Source organism: Carcharodon carcharias, chromosome 8, assembly GCF_017639515.1.
Source record: "Carcharodon carcharias isolate sCarCar2 chromosome 8, sCarCar2.pri, whole genome shotgun sequence".
NCBI classification, from domain to species: domain Eukaryota; kingdom Metazoa; phylum Chordata; class Chondrichthyes; order Lamniformes; family Lamnidae; genus Carcharodon; species Carcharodon carcharias.
In genome coordinates, this window is record NC_054474.1 from 71,665,499 (window position 1) to 71,684,175 (window position 18,677).

At 40.2% G+C, this 18,677-nt stretch overlaps 1 protein-coding gene across 11 annotated transcripts in view; it reads left to right on the forward strand.

Annotated features, from left to right (window-relative positions):
• Positions 1 to 18,677, forward strand: part of LOC121280891 — a 270,129-nt gene that overhangs the window by 123,448 nt on the left and 128,004 nt on the right. For all 11 annotated transcript variants that reach the window (XR_005943756.1, XR_005943750.1, XR_005943755.1 and 8 more), the window contains 4 exons: positions 417 to 538; positions 2,651 to 2,738; positions 10,271 to 10,383; positions 16,263 to 16,379. Coding sequence is in view for 2 of the 11 variants with exons in the window: in XM_041193244.1 (XP_041049178.1) it covers positions 417 to 538; positions 2,651 to 2,738; positions 10,271 to 10,383; positions 16,263 to 16,379 (440 nt within the window). In the remaining 9 variants the exon portion in view is untranslated. The remainder of the gene's footprint in view (positions 1 to 416; positions 539 to 2,650; positions 2,739 to 10,270; positions 10,384 to 16,262; positions 16,380 to 18,677) is intronic.

Here is an 18,677-nt window from a genome sequence, read left to right on the forward strand (position 1 = left end):
AAAGTGTATTCCCAGCATGGGGTCAATCGGGTCATAAGTTACAGGACTGTCCCAAGTGTAAAGTGACCCTCCTCTAAGGTAAGCTGTGTTATGTCAAGAGCACTATATCTGAATTACCCTGTTGTTTTCATTGTAAATCAAAGCATTTAAATAATTTTTCCACATTCTGTTTTGTTTTTTGGATGATGAATTATCAAGAATCTAGCATTTTGGGTATAATCATGTCAAATTTTCACACTGGAAAATATGTAAATTTTAATATTTTCCCTATCAACAGTTAAATCGATTGGCTCCTTTTGTACTGTCAGTTTTCAAGTTTCACTCAGTTTCAAGGTGATAGAGAAAAGTTATTTAACACTCAGTTTCAAGGTGATAGAGAAAAGTTATTTATTAGTGTCCTATTTACTCTGTTACAGAAAATTCTGAAGGAAAACGTCAGAGAAAACCAACTAAGAAACTGTTAGAATCAACAGAAGATTTTGATCAGCTTTTTATCCCAAAGAAGAAATTCAAACAAGACCATCGTCGCTCGTTAAAGGCATGTGCCTGACTTTTAAAAAAAATTTTTTTAAATGTTTCACAAATTGAGCATTTGGGAAAGATCATAAGTTTGGCTGTGTGGCAAGATTCTTCAAATCCCCAAGGCTCTTACTATGAATTTTGTGGGCTACGGTCATGTGAAACCTATCACGTAAATTGCATTGTTATAGTACATTTTTGCATTAAATGGCGGGTTATCATTTCCAAAACTCATGTCGCAAAGCAGCAAAAACAAGAGTATGACAACATCATAGTACTTTGTAAATTGTTGTCATTTGTTATCGATATTGATAGCGCGTGCTGCATCCATTGGTATTAAGTGGTTCACCCAGTCTGTCCTGTCCCCTCTGCTCCCAATTTCAGATGTAATGTGATTTCTAGGTCTATATCTTTCATAAATATATACATATTCGATATATTCGTTTACTTGGCCTGGAGCCCTGCAGGTTCCGGCACTTGAGGTGCAGATGCAGATGCAGACACCTTTTAGATGAGTTGAGGGTGTAACCATTCACATCCTTGGAGCTATTACCATTGACCAGAAACTTAACTGGATGAGCCACATAACTACTGTGGCAGATCAAAGGCTGAGAATTCTGTGGTGAATAACTCACCTCCTGACTCTCCAAGGGCTACATACAATCTACAAGACACAAATCAGGAGTGTGATGGAGTATTCTACACTTGCCTAGATGACTGTGGCCACAGGACAAAGCAGTCCACTTGACCAGCACCCCATCCAATACTTTAAACATTCACTCCCTCCACCACCAGTGCACAGTGGCAGCAGTGTGTACCATATGCAATACACGTTGCAGCGACTCGCCAAGCTTCCTTTGTCAGCACCTTTGAAACCCTTGACTTCTACCATCCATGAGGATAAAGGCAGCTGACGCATTGGAATAGCACCACCTGCAAGTTCCTGCCTAAACCACACACCATCCTGACTTGGAGCTATAATCAAGAAACTTGTGAGTGGAGGAACATGTTAGGATTTAACATGATCAATATTGCATCTGAATCTTTATTGTTCCTCCAGTGAAAACATTTTCAGTTCTGTGAGCATTCTCATAAGCTTTGTTCACAAGCACTGAAATTAACCTTCATTCTTTCTCCTGAAACTTTTAATAATGTGAATCTAAGCAGATTATTCAACTCCAGCTATAATTGCCACTAACTAATGCTTGAGATTAGAAGATATATTTCTTCTGTATGGATATGTGGAATAGCAAAAGTAAGGACCATCAATTAACTCATTAAGAATTGACCATCTACTTATCAACAGATGGAATCAGCACTGATCGTCAAAGACTGAGGCAAATGATGCTTCATGCCTTGCTGACATCATTCCCTACTGTCGTCTTAGATTAACTGGGTACCTCAGTCCTAACAGATGTCTAACTTTACTCTTGCAACCCAGAGCTATTCCTGCCTTTTCTCTTACTTTGGTAATTTCATCTTTGTAGAATTGTTTTTGCAAAGGATAATCAAAATGTACTGTACCATTGTCTAACTAACCACGATCTAGTACTGTTGGATTCCTCTGGCCTTTCCTCTCAACCTAACCAAGTGTTCTTTAATATAATTAAGACATGAAGCATCATTTGCCTCAGGCTTTGATGATTAGTGCTGATTCTATCTTTTGATAAGTAGATGGTCAATTCTTAATGAGCTAGTTGATAGTCTTTACTTTTGCTATTCCACATATCCGTTATTCATTCTTAGATTCTTATTGCACTGTGCAGGTAAGCAGGGATGCACTGTTCTTTTAGCTTGGACTATAACTTGCATTATACTTCTACTCAGTTGCTTTTACTCAAGCTCTGTAACTAGAAACAAGAGGATGACACCAGTCCAAATAATATGCTTCAAATCTATAGGTTTCGGTCCAAGTTGTATGGATGCAAGCTACTTCAGCTTAGTATCCAAGTGGAAGATCATTTTGGTTGAATGAGGCTCGTTTCTAGGTTGGATGGGCACTTTTTAGCTCAAGTCAAAGTAAACTGATGTTGAATTGAGACTGGTTTGAAGATTCCTACAGTTGATTACTTACTGTTGGAATTTGATGTTACTAAATTCTCTGAGGCTGAATTGATGTTTCTCTTTATAGCCCTCCCTACAGTCTGAAGCCAGATGTGTAAAGAAGCTTCAAAGCACAGTAAATGGTCCTATGCCACAATCTGTCAAGTCCCATTCAGGTAGGCTGTAGTAATCACATTGCATTTAACAGTAATAATTGAGGTGCAGCGACTTTCAAGAAATAAAAACAAAGTTACTTTTGAGAACTACAAAAGTTTTAACATGTTATTCTACTCGCATAGATCTTTGGTCTGTCCTTTCTTCATTCTAGCATCCTACATGTATTGCAGAAGTAATCACTGGGTCTCCAGGAAAAATTAGTGAAGATAATAGTCTCTTCAAAATATTTTGATAACTTGTTACTGGAATAATTTTCCCCCTTCTTGCCACAGGCATTTATGCATAAGTTGCAATCCTTACTGTATGATGTTTGGGTAGCATCCCTGTGATGTTCTGCTTTTGTTTACAAACAGGATACTTTCTTATTTGCTGTAGGGATGGAAGGATTCCTCTGTAACTTAGACCTTGCAAGGAACAAAATTCTCTAAAAATATAACATTCTTACTCTGCTTTATATTATTTAAATACTATACCTGGGAGTTTTAACTAGCCACAATCAATGCCAAGGATGCTTACCTCAATGACACAATTTTTCCCAATTATTAGAAGTTTGAGGCTCTGTGTCCAGGATAGGAACTACAAATGGACTATACTTTGCTTCACCTTCATACCTCTGTGTTTATCAAGTGCCTGTTTTTCATTGCAGCCTATGTCTTCACCTGTACACTGATCACTTTTAAAATATTGTCACCATAGAGTGTTGTGTTAGGGGTGAGCACATAAAAATACTCTGTGCATCTGTCAATGTCTTTGGCTTCTTAACTTCTGAACAACTAACTAAGCTCTCAATTAGACATAGCAGAACTTGATCCTATTTATAGGCATTCACTTAAGGATCACTTTGGAAAATTATCTCCTTACCAACAATTCTCATTCCCAAAGTACAAAATTTGTTCCCCCAGAGGAAAGGTTCATATTTCTAATGAATTTAGCATTGCTTGTCCTTTGCTCATGATAGAAGCCATTTAAATAGTAACAGAAGAGGATCCTTAATCACTTGTGTTTTCACAGATCTCTGAAACACTACCAGTTAGCAGTTAGGAATGTTGGTCCTCCTGACAATACACCCTAAACAGAATTTTTTTTCAGACCATTATTGCTAAAATACTCTCAGCCTGTTTGGCTCTGTATTTTGGTCCATCCCGCCCTGCCAATCTCCTAGCAGATAACAGGCTGAATAAATTTAAATGTGTTAATTGTACAGCACTAGTGTTAAAATACTGATCACCATTAGTGTTGGAACCACTCTTTTCATTCAACAGTTAGGCAGTATAGAGAACATAGCAAACCTCCTAAATCAGTTTATGATTCACTTGTTGGACTAATCCATTCAGAGATGTGACAAATGATTTTCAGGAGTGGGACTGTCTGGTTTGGATTATTTATGATGTTAAGTAACATACAATTTGTTACTGCTTCAGAACTAGGGTGTGACATAGATGGTAGCTTAATAGCCTGTCATTGTTAATATAGGTATAAAGTTCTATATGCGTTCCCTCCATTTTCACTAGAATATTTAGAAATGAAGATATTATTCATTTTATAACAAATATTGACCTTTGAGGTCAAGGTTCTCTTTCTTTCTGGTACACCTTCTTTTCCCTGTAGGAGAGATCTGCTAACCTGATTGTTGGACTAGTTTTTCCATTTCCATCAGGAGTCATCTTATCTATTTAGTTACTGAAAGGAAGAATTGCTGTCAATAGGCCAAGCCATCTCTACAGATACTTTAATGACATGTGGAAATCTCCCATAAGTAACATTTAGAAAACTAATGGGAAGAACTTTGCCTGATGGTGATCTCTTGTGTCCTTTGTATTTTGGGTTTTCTTCAATATCCCTTAAACCCATGTTCAAAACTTCTTCTTATCACAAAAAATGTTGCAGCATTAATAGTTGTTCTCCGAATGATTCACTTGAGGATTGCTAACTTACATGCAGTTTCATGAATGGTTTGGAAACCAATCCTGTTCTGTACTTCCAACTGTTCCTTAGGTTTTGAACCTTTTCTACTCCTGAATCTATACATTCTTATAATCTGAAATCCTGAACTTGAAAGATTGCTTTCCCAATCATGCTCATTTCAGTGAAAAGATAAGTGGACTAAGACTTATCCTGTTTTGTATGCTAACAAAGTCAACCTTTAAATTGCATCTGAAATATATGCCACAGGAAGAAGTGAATCTGATCCTTTCATCCTCTCCACCTCAAGCCTGAAATGGAGTCTCAGTACTATTTTGTAGATGTAAATAGAATATTGGTTTACATTGATGGAACAATAACTAACCTCAAGCTTCATCAAGTATTTCTTTTGCTATGGCAGCACCAGTAGAATAGTTGCTTTAGGAAGACAAAGGTTAACATAGTCTTAGAATGCCTTTAATAAAATAATATCTCCCACTATTTAGCAATTTTAATTTCAGCTGGAGTTGTTTATGAAATGTTTTAATGCTGTCCAAAATTTGAACTCTAGAAGTACATAATTATCTTTCTCAAAAAAGTCAGTAAACGTTGTTCACACACATCATTTGCCGTGAAGATAATAAGATCATTAGAAATATGAGCAGGAGTAAGCCTTCTGACCTCTCAAGCCTGCTCTGCCTTTCAATAAGATCATAGCTGTTCTGATTCTAGCCTTAATGCCACTTCATGCCTGACCCCCATAACCCTTGATTCCCTAGTAGATCAAAAAATTGTCTAAATTAGACTTAATTATATTCAATGCTGCTCTTTGGGGAAGGGAATTCCAAAAACTAATGACCTTCAGAGAAGAAATTTCTCGTCATCTCTGTCATAGATGTGAGCCCCAAGGTTCTAGATTCCCCAATGAGAAGCGAATCTCTCAGCATTTACCCTGACAAACCCCCTCACAATCTTATGTTTCAATAATATAACTTTCATTCTTCTAAACTTCAAAGAGTATAGGCCTAATCTGCTCAACCTTTCCTCATAAGACAACTCCTTTGTCCCAGGAATCAGCCTAGAGAGCCTTCTGAACTGCTTCCAGTGCAAGTATATCCTTCAGTAAGTAAAGAGACCAAAACTGTGCATAATACTCTTAAGTATGGTCTCACCAATGTCCAGTACAGTTGTAGAAATACTTTCCTACTTTTATAATCCATCCCCTTTGCAATAAAGTCCAACATTCCATTTGCCTTCCTAATTACTTGCTGCCTCTGCATATAATCTTCTTGCAATTCAAGTACAAAGTCACCTAGATACCTCTGTACTGCAGCATTCTGCATTCTCTCTATCCTCCTTTTTAATGCTTCCTGCCAAAGTGGACAACCTCACATTTTCCCCCATTATACTCCATCTGCCAAATTTTTGCCTGCTCACTTAACCGCAACCCTTGGCAAACTATTTGTATCTCCTTACAACTTGCTTTCCTAACTATCTTTATATTGTTAGCAAATTTGGCTACATTAAACTCAGTCCGTTCATCCAAGTCATTGATAAAGACCGTAAATAGTTGAGGCCCTAGCACTGACCCCGTCACACTCCGCTAGTTACAATTTGTCAAGTTGAAAATGACCTATTTATCCCAACTCTTTCCTGTTAGTCAAATCACTATCCACATTAATATATCAATCCAACACCATGAGCTCTTGTCTTATATGTTACAATACTATCCTCTTTTGTTGTCTCACTTTCCTATCCATAATATTGTTTGTAGTTCTTTCTGGCTGATGTGATCATGGCTCTTTAATTTTGTCTAATGCCTCAGCAGTTTGAAGGAGAGTAGTACTTTCATATGTGAATGTTAAAAGGCCTACAGTGTTACAGAACTAGAGATATTTGTAAATCAGCCCATGTGTATCTATTCTGCAGAGCTGAGGCTTTAGGCTTTTCAATTTCCAACAAATACTTAACTCTTTGGAAGAATTTTACCATTTGCTACCAAATTATAGTTCTTTCTTTTGCAAGGTTGAGATCATTGTATATGAGCAGTTTTCACTGCTGGGGGAAGCTTAAAATTGGAATATACTTCACTTCTACAGCAAAGACTCTTGGAATAATTCCCGGATCTACACCGAACATTTTATATGTTCACTCCCTTGAACATATGACTGCAATTGTGGCACTTCTATTTATTTTAAGACCAAATAATGGCTTTGGAGGCCTTAAAAGGAAATGTTTTTTTTTAATTCATTCATGGGATGTGGGCCTCACTGGCTAGGCCAGCATTAATTGCCCATCCCTAATTGCCCTTGAGTAGGTGATAGTGAACTGCCTTCTTGAACTGCTGCAGTCCATGTGGTGTAGGTACATCCACAATGCTGTTAGAATTTTGACCCAGTGAAGTTGAAGGAACACCGATATATTTCCAAGTCAGGATGATGAATGGCTTGGAGGAGAACTTCCAGGTGGTGGTGTTCCCATATACCTACTGCCCTTGTCCTTCTAGATGGTAGCCTCTAGATGGTACTATCGAAGGAAGCTTGGTGAGTTCCTGCAGTGCCAATCAAGCGGGCTGTTTTGTCCTGGATGGTATCAAGCTTCTTGAGTGTTGTTGGAGTTGCAGTCATCCAGGCAAGTGGAGTCACATTCACAGTCACATTCCTGACCTGTGCCTTGTAGATGGTGGACAGGCTTTGGGGAGTCAGGAGATGGGTTACTCACTGCAAGATTCCTAGCCTCTGATCTGCTTTTGTAGCCACAGTTTTATATGGCTAACCCAGTTCAATATCTGGTCAACAGTATGTTGATAGTGGGGGAATACAGCGATGGTAATGTCACTGAACGGGACGATGGTTAGATTCTCTCTTGTTGGAGATGGTCATTGCCTGGCACTTGTGTGGCACAAATGTTACGTGCCACTTGTCAGCCCAAGCCTAGATATTGTCCAAGTCTTGCTGGATTTGGACATCGACTGCTTCAGTATCTGAGAAGTCACAATTGGTGAAAAATAGTGAAAGAAGCAGTGATGCTAAAATATTAGACGAGAAACAAAAGGGGACATGAGATTTGGAAACTTAAAATCAAACCTTAATTATCCTAAATTCTGTATAGTCCAATTAGTGTCCAGTGGCTCATCCAAGAATGTTGTTCATTTGATGGGAAAAGATACAGTTGATGGGTTGCAGCTCCAACAACACTCAAGAAGCTTGACATCATCCAGGACAAAGCATCCCATTTATTTGGCATCCCATCCACAAATGTTCATTCCCTTCACCACCGACGCACAGTGGGCAATGGATGCAACAGATTACTTGCTTGAACATCGTTAAGCAGCTTACCAACACTATTTATCCCAGCTTGTATCCAGCATTGAAGAAAATCAGGCCCCAACTCATTACTCCTTAAGGAGTTACAACGAATATGACATTAAAGTATATATGCATTCTACATACAAAATGTGCCAGATTTACAGCTGTCAACCTCACAGGTTGGGGAGTCTAGGACCAGGGACACAATTTCAAAATAAGGGGAAAGCCCCATAGGACTGCAATGGGAATTTTTTTTTTTTACTTGGAGGTGTAGGGGGTGGTGGTGTGTGTCAGCTTCACCTCTGACCTCTGCGGTCCGAATTGCTCCCATTCCCTGGGTTCTAGACCTTGGACTTATTTGGGGGTTGTAACAAAGTGCAGCAGACAACTGGTTTTGGTGCAAGAGGAAAAAAAACTGGGTGTATTGAAGTCACAAATGAATTTATAACATTAGGATTACACTGAGATTACACAGACCTACAAAGTACACTTAGTTAAGAATGGGGAACACATGACATAACGAGGGAAAATCATGCTACTAATCCCCTAACCCTTGTCCCACCCCCAAAACCTAACTAAATTGAACTAGGAGAGGTCAGGGATCATGCTCACCAACCAGGGTTCCTTGACAGTTCGAAATCCAGCCAGGTAAGCCAGTTGCAGTTTCGGGGTACGCTCTTTGTGTCCTCTGGGCCCTGTTGTCCCCACATGGTCCTTGTCTGTGGAATACGCGAAAGTTCTTCCGTTGGGTGGAGGGCGCAGTTGTGGGTGGCTGATCTTCGTGGAGGGCTGCGGTTGCGGCCTGGTTGTCTTCAGTTGAGCCTGCCACCCCGTGCCCCTTGGTGTGATGTTGCCTGCGGGCCTGCAAAGTTGCAGATCTCCTCCCTCCACTTGGCTCAGTTACCTCTCCCTGTTTAAACTCTGCTTCAACCGCTCCAAAACTGCTGACCCCTCTCCTTCGTAACTGGTGACCCTGTTATACTGTTTTTTTCCGAATTTCTTATCTCAATCCAAATCAAGCTTAGTTCTTTGTCTGATTTTGGTGGGCTTCTTCAGGTGATTGTTGTCTCATTTTTAATGGGCTCGCATGATGTTTATCGTTGTCTTCCTGTCCCCCTAACTAGTCTTGAACTGAAAGCCATTGTATATGTGGAGTATTGATAGGTTCGCATAATTGCATTGATTGCTGCCTTCCTACCCTAGTAGTTAGTAGTGATTATTTACACAAGATTTTGATGGGCTTTAGTTTTGTGTATGATGAAGTCTTTCTCTGGGTTGATTGTTTTAAAGGGAAGAATGCGTATTCTGTCTCCTCTCATCTGGTTTCAGGTAACAATGCGCACTGCACTCAACAAGCCCGGGCATGTCCAGTCCCAGGCCTTCATGGGCCTAACCTCCTGTCTACAGGGTTCTACACTTAACTCAGCAGTTGGGTCCTCTGCCATAAAAGTCCAAAAGTCATATCCTTGTTGATGATATGAAAAATGTGGGAATTTTGAGAATCCTTCACAGGGCTGTGAATCTTTGGAATTTTCTACCCCAAAGAGCTGTGGAAGCTCAGTCATTGAGTATGTTTAAAGCAGAGATTGACACATTTCTAAATACCAGTAACATAAAGGGACATGGGGATAGTGTGGGAAAAAGGCATTGAAGTAGATGATCAGCCATGATCGTATTAAACGGCAGAGCAGGCTCGATGGACTGAATGGCCTACTGTTGCTTCTATGTCCTGCAGCTGAGATGATTGGCATCCAGTGATGACCACCATCTTTGTTTGTGCCAGGTTTGAATTCAGCCACTACAGAGTTTTTCCTGATTCCCATTGGCTTTAGTTTTACTAGGACTTCTTGGTGCGCACTTAGTAAGCTTTTCTACACTTCTCATTGAACCGGAGGTTTGATCATCTTATGATCTTTCGTGACAACAAAATGAATTCACCAAGTTTCTTATTGAAATCAATTTGGTACATTTAATGCATTCTTAAAGACAAAGGGAATTGAAGGGTATGGGGCCAGGTGGAAAGGGGTGATTGGAGTAAGGAGGATGTTTGTTGTGCCAAGTAGCCTCCTGTTTCTGTGATGTAGAGTTTATATAATTCTGTGGTTTGTCTTTTATTCCCTCCAGATTGGTTACATTCATGAAACATATATGCTCCCTTTATTCATTATACCCAACATAAAGCAGATGAAATGAAAAATTTGACCAGGAAAGCTAACAGAATACTTATACGTAAAAATCTGCTTCCACCTGATTTATGTCTGAAGCTGTCATTCATTTTGAATGTGTTTCTTTTTTTCTAATACAAGTTTGGCTTTTTTTAGGTGAAAACAGCATCCCAAGCAGAAGAACAATTTGTAGAAATGAGAAGAGATTTGCACAAGCATCAGCATCCAATAGGGACCGGAATCGTCTCAGACTTGTAAATGATAAAAAGGTATTTCTTCCACATTTGTTATCCCGGAATTGGGGATGCAAATGTGCAACATGCTTGGCTCCTGGAGACAGATTGCTCAATTGGCCTGAGGGAATTAGAAAGCTATACTAAGGGGTTGCTGAAGAGAGACTACAGTGTAGAAGACTAAATAAATAGGAGTGGAGAGCCTAAGAGAGAGAAGCATTAATGTAGTTTTAAGATGGAGTTACAAAAAGATAGAACACACAATGTAATTTCCAAGAAGGGAGTAACATAGCTTCAACAAAAACTATGGGCAGAATTTTGCCGTCGGCAAGCAGGGGATGGGGCCTGCTCACCGACATGTAAAACGATGTGGAATGATGGGCGGAACACTCGATGTCACCCTGCTCCATTTAAATTTTCAGGAAGGCGGGGGTGCAGCAAAATCAATTGCGGGCCCACCAACCTGTCAGTGGTCATTTGAGGCCATTGACAGGATCATTTAACCAATTAAAGGACCTACGTATCCAACCTTAAGGTTGGCGGGTCAGCCAGGAGTCCCAGCAGCAAATAGAGAATATATGAAACCTCATCCAGCGGCAGGATGAGGTTTCATGTAGGGTTTTAAAAATTATAATAAAGTTGTTCTGTAAATTATGAATACGTCCCAACTCGCATGTAAGGGATTTTTCTTTTCTCTATTTTTAATAGTTTTAAAAGTTGAAGCGATCTCCCTGAGGCTGCACTTAGCCTCAGGGAGATGTGCGCTCTTTCGTGCGCATGTGCGAAAGACTGCACTCGCAATTTTAGGGATTCTTTCCCCCCCCCCCCACACAGGGAGCGCATAGCGCTTCCCAGCGGACGTCACGCTGGGTGGGCCTTAATTGGCCCGCCCACGTAAAATGGCAGTGTGGCCTGCTTCGCTAGCAGCGATCGGCTCCATGCCTACCGGTGATTGAGTCGAGCCCGCCCGACAGGCAGAAAATTCTGCCCTATGAGAAGAGAGCAGTAATTTTTAGGTGCAATTTTGAAGCAGGCGGTGGGGTGACATACATGGGAGCATTAGTAGAATCTCTGGCACAGATGACAAAAAGTATGGTAGTAGAGTTATCTTTAAGCAGTCAGTAATGGATAGAGCACAAAACCCATATTAAAGTATTAGCAACAGATGGAACTTATTACCCATTTCATTTCCAAGATGCTAACAGGTGCAAAAGCAACAATGTAATTTACAATCAAAAGACACCAGTATCAAAATTCAATAATTTAAGTAGAAGTTGATTAATTTTGATTGATTACTATTGTGTGTCTGCAATGGAATAATTGGTTATGAAGAATTATAAAATGTAAGTAATTTCTTTATTTAATAGGACTAGACCTTGAGTATTGCCAAAAAAAACATGCTGTCGAAGCTTTTCATCTTGCACTCATCGGGCAGAATTTTCTGCCTGTCGGGCGGGTGGGGAGCCGATCCCCACCAGGGAAGCAGGCCCTGCTGCCATTTTAAGTGGGCGGGCCAATTAAGGCCCACCCAGCATGACGTCCGCCAGAAGCGCTATGCGTTTCCTGTGTGGGCGGGGGACGATTCCCCAAAAGCGAGAGTGCAGGAAACAGATCACTGACAATTTTAAAAATTTTAAAAATAGAAAAATAAAAAAATCCTTAACATGTCCCCCTCATGTGACAATGTCACACGAGATGGGACATGTTAGTAAATTTCACAAAAACTTTAATAAGCTTTTTTAAACCCTACATGCAACCTCATCCCACCGGTGAATGAGGTTTCATGTTTTTTCAGAAGCCCATTGGGGCTCCTGGCCTGCCCACCAATCCAAGGTTGGACGGGCATGTCCTTTAATTGGTTTAATTATCCTATCAATGGCCTCAATTGGCCAGTGACAGGTCGGCGGGCGGACAGCTAATCTCGCTGTACCCTGGCCTTCCTGAAGATTTAAATGGGGCGGGATGACGTTGGGGGAACCCCCAAAGCCATCCCACGTCATTTTCGCGTCAGCGAGCAGGCCCCACCCTTTGCTCGCCGACGGAAAAATTCAGCCCGTCAGGACAGCTGCAAGAAGGCTAGTTCAAAGGGAAGAACAATTTATACTACATGAGAAAAGGGTGCTGATTGGCAAATCAACACTGATTGGTCAAGTTGTTGCCATGGCGAATGCTATGGAGAATTCACCAGGGAACTTTTGTTCCCCATGCTTTTGTTTAAGTCAAAAAAAGGCACAATGCCCGGACATATTCCTTTTGCCTACAGAGGACAGATCCTTTCCTTTCTGTATATGCAGCCTCTTGCAAGGGTAAGTAAATTAAACAAAGCAAGGGGAATATGTTAAGGCAGTGCCCCTTTTTTTGACTTAAACAAGAGCATGGGCAACAACAGTTCGCAGGTGTTGTCTCCATGGCACACCTTGACCATATCAAGGACCCTTTTCTCATGTAGTATAAATTGCTGTGCCCTTTGAAATTTGCCATTCTTGCATCTGTCCTGATGAGTGCAAGATGAAAAGCTTTGACAGCATGTCTCTTTTTTCAGCACTACTCAAGTTCTGTACTACCAAGTGACAATGGAGCTAGATCTTCTGTGTCATTGCTTACAGGTGAATTAAGACCTGAAGCACAGTTGTAATATCTAGCTATTAATCTAGTCTATATCATGGAAAGAAAGGAAACTTTAAAAAAGGGAAGAAAAGACATAATAAACGCTATGGACTTTAGTTAAAAGAGCAGGAAGGCTAAGCAATTGCGTAACAGCTTTCTATAATAAAAGCATACCGGAAACAATGAAGTCATGAAGAAGCAGCAGTTATTCTTTAATTCTAAAAAAAAGAATACTTGGGGAAATAAGAAAGTAGCACAATCTGTTCTGTTTGGAAAAAAACAATTCAGTAGCGTTGTACCCTACTCAGTAAGTGACAGGAAAAATAAAAATCAGAGAACCTTTAAGTGAGCGCAGAAGCTGTAGAACACGGAATACACTAAGGATGAAAGAATTAGTGGCAGAGAGCATGACAATGGTGAGGAGGAAAATGATTGGTAGTTAATGCATGGTAAAGATGTATGAAAGATTAGAGGATGTAACTTGAAGAGAGTTAAGAAGTGAGAGCAAACATATTAGTGGGATGTGATGCAAGCAAGATACAGAGAGTTGGGATGAATATTAAAGAGAAAATAGTGAGGGAAAAGAAATATGAGGGTGATAAATCTTGGTAATTGTATGTGAGAATTTGGTTGGGCAGTTTATAGGTGTAAGAGGTCAGGAAGGGTTTTCTGGCATATGGGGAAAAAAATCACACTTTGGAGAGATTGCAGAAGAAAGCTGGGATTAGACATCTTTTTATTAAGAGAGGCTGCATAAGCTGGGAATGCTTACATGGGAGAAAGGCCAAGACACGATTAACCAGTATGTTTAACACAATCATACATTCTACAATCACTAGGTATAGCCTGAAATTTTAAAAGAAAACTGGTTCAAGATTTAACTATTTGAAGGGTGCTGAATGTATGGAATGACTTTCTAAAAAAGTCAGTGGGGAATATTTAGTTGAAAAAATGTAAGAAAGTTTGATAGATGCCTTGACAAAAATCTAATACTGAATGAGAGGTTTTGCAGTGTATGATTTTCCTGGACCATCATAATCTGACCAAGTCCTGTACATTCCCATGTTCTTAAGAGAAAATTAGAGAGGGGTCACATGATTCAAGAGTAATGAGAGTGGCATTCTGTGGTCTGAGTAGAAAGTAGGGATGTGCTACAGGCCATGGCACTCATGGGAAGATGGTACCTAGTGTTGGATTTTTGAGTAGTAGAGTTGTTTTCAAATGTGGAAATACTGTGAACAAGATTATGCACTGTGAAAACTGGGTTGTGGCAGTAATATGGATGCTGGGGATTGGTTGTAATATGGAGAAAGGGTAGGGATCCCATGGTATAGATGAACTACGAGGGGTGTAGTAACAGAAGGGCACTGTAATTTCATCGTGGGGTGAGTGCTGAACTTTGGGAGGAGTTGGTTCCTGTGATATAAGGGGCCTGGTACAATGGTTTCAGTGTGTGGCAGAGCTGAGAAGAGGGATTACATGGGAATGAAAGTAGAAAAATTTCTTAGGATTTAGGACCAAGAAGCAATGTTAATGAGTGGGAGCACAATGAAAGAAAGAGGGGAAGCTTGGGTCTTTGGGGTGAGGAGCCTTGAGTATAGGAGCAGCATTAGAAGTATATTCAATGAGAATTGGGTAGGGTAGCACAAGTGATTATGTTCCTTGAATAGTAATCCAGAGGCCTGGACTATTGATCTAGAGTCACAAGTCAAATCCCACCATAACAGCTGGGGAATTTAAATTCTATTAGTTGAGTAAATGAGGAATAAAAAGTTAGTATCTGTAATGGTAAACATGAAGCTATTGCATTGTCATAAAAGCCCGTCTGGTTCACGATTGTCCAGGGAAGAAAATCTACTGCCTTTACCCAATCTGGCCAATATGCAACACCAGATCCACAGAAATATGTCCTCTGAAATGGCCTAGCAAGCCATTCAGTTGTGGCAAGCAGCTACAAATGTTGGAGCCCTTTTAATGATTCTGATAAGACAAGGACCTAAGAGGTGGCAGTATTAAGAATCCAAATAGTATTGAGAGTAACTAGAATAGGATGAGATAGTATAGAGAGAGAGGGGGGGTGGGGGGGCAGCCTGGAGACCTGGGCTGAGAATGTGGTCCCTTTGGGATCATTACCTCTTTATTTCACAGTGATGCATCAGCTAACGTTTCTCTCTCTCTATGGCCAAATCCTTCTCCTACTCCAGGATAATCCTGGAGGTTAAGTACAATGCACAACTCCTTTACTTAAATGTAGCTACTTGCTCAAACCCTGTCCTTGATAGCCCTGTCGATAACACCTTTCATCACTTTAATGAGAGTAAACTGATGGTTCAGTATGTGGCCCAGATTAGATTTGTCCTTTATTTTATGTACAGGACATATCTCAGCAATTTTCCACATTGTCAGATAGTTTACAGAGTTGTAACTGTACTGGAATAACTTGGCTGGGAGCATAGCTCATTCTGGTGCATGTCTTCAGTACCACAGCCAGGATGTTGTTAGCATTCAAAGCCTCAGCTGTATCCAGTGCCTTCAGCCGTTTCCTGATATCACATGAAGTGAATTGAATTATATGTAGACCAGCATCAGTAATGCTGGGGACCTCAGGAGGAGGCAAAGATGGATTATTCTCTCCCTACTTCCAGCTGTCTCCTGTGGCTGGTAATGTCAGGAGATGCGCCCATAGTATCATTGAATAATAACCGTGCATTATTGTGCAAGATTGGCGATTTCATGCATGTAGATGTAGACTACTAAACATACTTATTCCACATTATTGGCCTCCGCATATGAGTGCATTACAATAATGAACAACCTCCATATTATTTTTAAAATTACTACCAAATCTTGCTTTTCTGTTACGTTGAATGACTATTTTTCCCTACCTGTCAGTGCTGTATTGCATTTCAGGCTTTAAAACAACCGATTCTGTCAATAGAAATCTAAAGGTTTTAGTTTGTGCCCTGCCACTGGAATCAAGAAAGCATTTAACTATTTTTTTTAACCAGCATTAACTCTCCATGTTTATTCTTAAAAAGAAAAATTCCAAATTGATTGTTTCCATGTCCTTTGCTGATAAGCTTCCAAAAAGGACAAGACATTCATTTAATTGTAATGTGTACCATAGAGAGATTTCTGTTTGGATTATAATCAAACACATAATGATCCTTTGTTCCCTCAGGAATTGAAACAAACTGTTTTGCGCAAAAATTGTTGTCATTCTACCATTTGTAAATGAGAAGTAAAAAAAGTCACTTAATTGTTCCTTTTTATATTTTTTATGGTCATCATCCTATACAATCATACAGAATGATACTCAGCCAGATTCTGCTGATGAAAACGACTTAGATATATTTTTATCAACATCAAGGAAGTCACAAGTGGAGCGTGGTGGAGGGGCTGCAAAGAAAGAAAATGTCTGTCAGGTATGTTATGTGAGGTTGCTGGTAGTGTTGTGCACTGTGTTAGTCATAGCTCAGTTGATGGCTCTCATGTGTATGATTGAAAAGTTGTGTATTTCAGTTCCACTTTAGAGACTTGAGCACAAGAACTTAGGCTGACACTCCAGTACAGTTCTGAAGGAGTGCTCAGGTGAACTTAACAGATCCCGTGACACCATTTCAAAGAACAACTGTGCTATTTTCTAATCTAATGGACCAGCTAACAAAATTACAGTAATGTTCCCCTTTGAAAAGTGTGATCTCTGAGAATGTGATTTTAATACAGTAATGAAAAATGTTAATCATGACTATCTTACAGTTAAGATACTTTAATGCTACTTGGGCAGTTAATGAGTAATGGAAGTCTGTTTATGTAGCTGTGTATTTTTTGCTAAAAAGGGTTGAAAAGCAGATGAAAAGAAAAACTTAATTTAACTATAAATGTTATTGTTGCCCTCTTGCATCAATCAGTTTGACATTGTAAGTAGATATCCTCTACCAATGGCATGCATGTTACAGCTCACAACCAGCAAGTTAGTATTCTCAACTGTACTCTGCCATCATGTTGCCATGAAAAACTAACAGAAGCTGGCACTGAGCCATAGTAAATACAACAACAGGCACATTTGGCACTGCTGCAGGGCCATTAGAAGTTGGTTGACGATATGGATATTTGCATAGCCAACTGGTGAGCTGCAGGGGCCTCTGCACCCCTGCAGCTCACCAGTTGGCTATGCAAATAACCATTCTGTAAACTAGGCAAGTACTAAGTTGTAAGGTGTAACCAAGATAAAGTCAATTTGCATGTATCCAAGATAAGATCAATCAACAAGTACCAAATGCTGGAGCAAAAAATTAAACATGTGCACTACTTGCAGTGTAAAACAGAATGAAATAAGTTCACTTTTAACCTACCTTGTAGTATGTTGTATTTCTAATGTGTAGAATAAAGTAAACGTCAGGTGTCTGAAAAAATTTGAGATCCCCCTTTAAAAGTGGTGGCTAGAAAGAGTTTCCAATCAGGAAATGTGATTAGATTTTTCATTTTTTTATCTCTTTCTCCCTACACATGAAACACTGAGGGTAATGTTGTGCTGCTTCTCACCTAGCAAAGATTGGCAGATTCAGAACCACCTCGGACTTTTGGCTAATAAAATGTCAACTTCTTTCATTTTATAAATTTTCATCCCATTAGGCCCAGATTTCTTTCTCCTGGGTCTGGTGCAGAGAGATAGAAGAATCCATGGCTCTGAGAACCTAACCTCTTAAAAACGTCTGCCCAATATTTGGTCGGGGGTGGGGGGATGTGGGGTGGTGTGGCAGGCTAGAGTAGGAGTCAGGGCAAGCTGCCCCGCCCCGCTGAAGTTGTGATTGGTCGGAGGCAGGCCTGGTACAGGCCCATCTGAGAGGTAGGTCATCAATGGTGAAGTCCTTGTGCCTCAGAGGATACATCATTGCCTTGTCAGGTGAGTGCCCAACTGTTAGCTGACCCTGGAACAGATGTCCCATCATGGGCTTTCCCTATGGGGAAATTGTCATTGTTGCTGCTTAATCAGAGTGTACTCTACTGAGCCATTGAAAACACGTAGTGGATTCACAAGACACTGCAGTCATGTAATTAGCTGCCAAGACTCAGCAGGTGGATGAATGATGAACACAGCCATGCTCCTTATCCTATCTACTTGCTTTCTTGCCACCTATCCATCAGTAAGTGCCCATACTGTTGAGCCTTGACCAGGTTCCTCATAGCTACACACTATCATGGCATGACAGTGTCACTAAGAGGGAGGAAACGAGTTGGGCTGTCAGTGGCTGTGGAGCACAACATGCTACAGCAGACTCAACATACATAGCACCAAGCATTTGCACAGAACCAGTTTCTCCACCACACCTTATCAGTCATCACTGGGTCCGTGACTATGATTTTAAACTTTAATAAGGGCAATTATGAGGGCATGAAAGAGCTGGCTGAAGTGAATTGGCAAATTACATTAACGGATAGGTCAATAGAGATGCAGTGGTAAACATTTAAGGCGATATTTCAGAATACACAGAATAGATACATTCCGATGAGTAAGAAAAAGTCCAAGGGACGGACGTACCATCCGTGGTTAACTAGAAAGGTTAAAGTTAGTATCAAACTTAAAGAAAAAGTATATAACTGTACAAAGATAGGTGGAAGGCCAGAAGATTGGACAGAATATAAGGAACAGCAAAGGATGTCCAAAAGGTTAATAAGGAGGGAAAAAATAGAGTACGAGAGAAAACTAGCCAGAAATATAA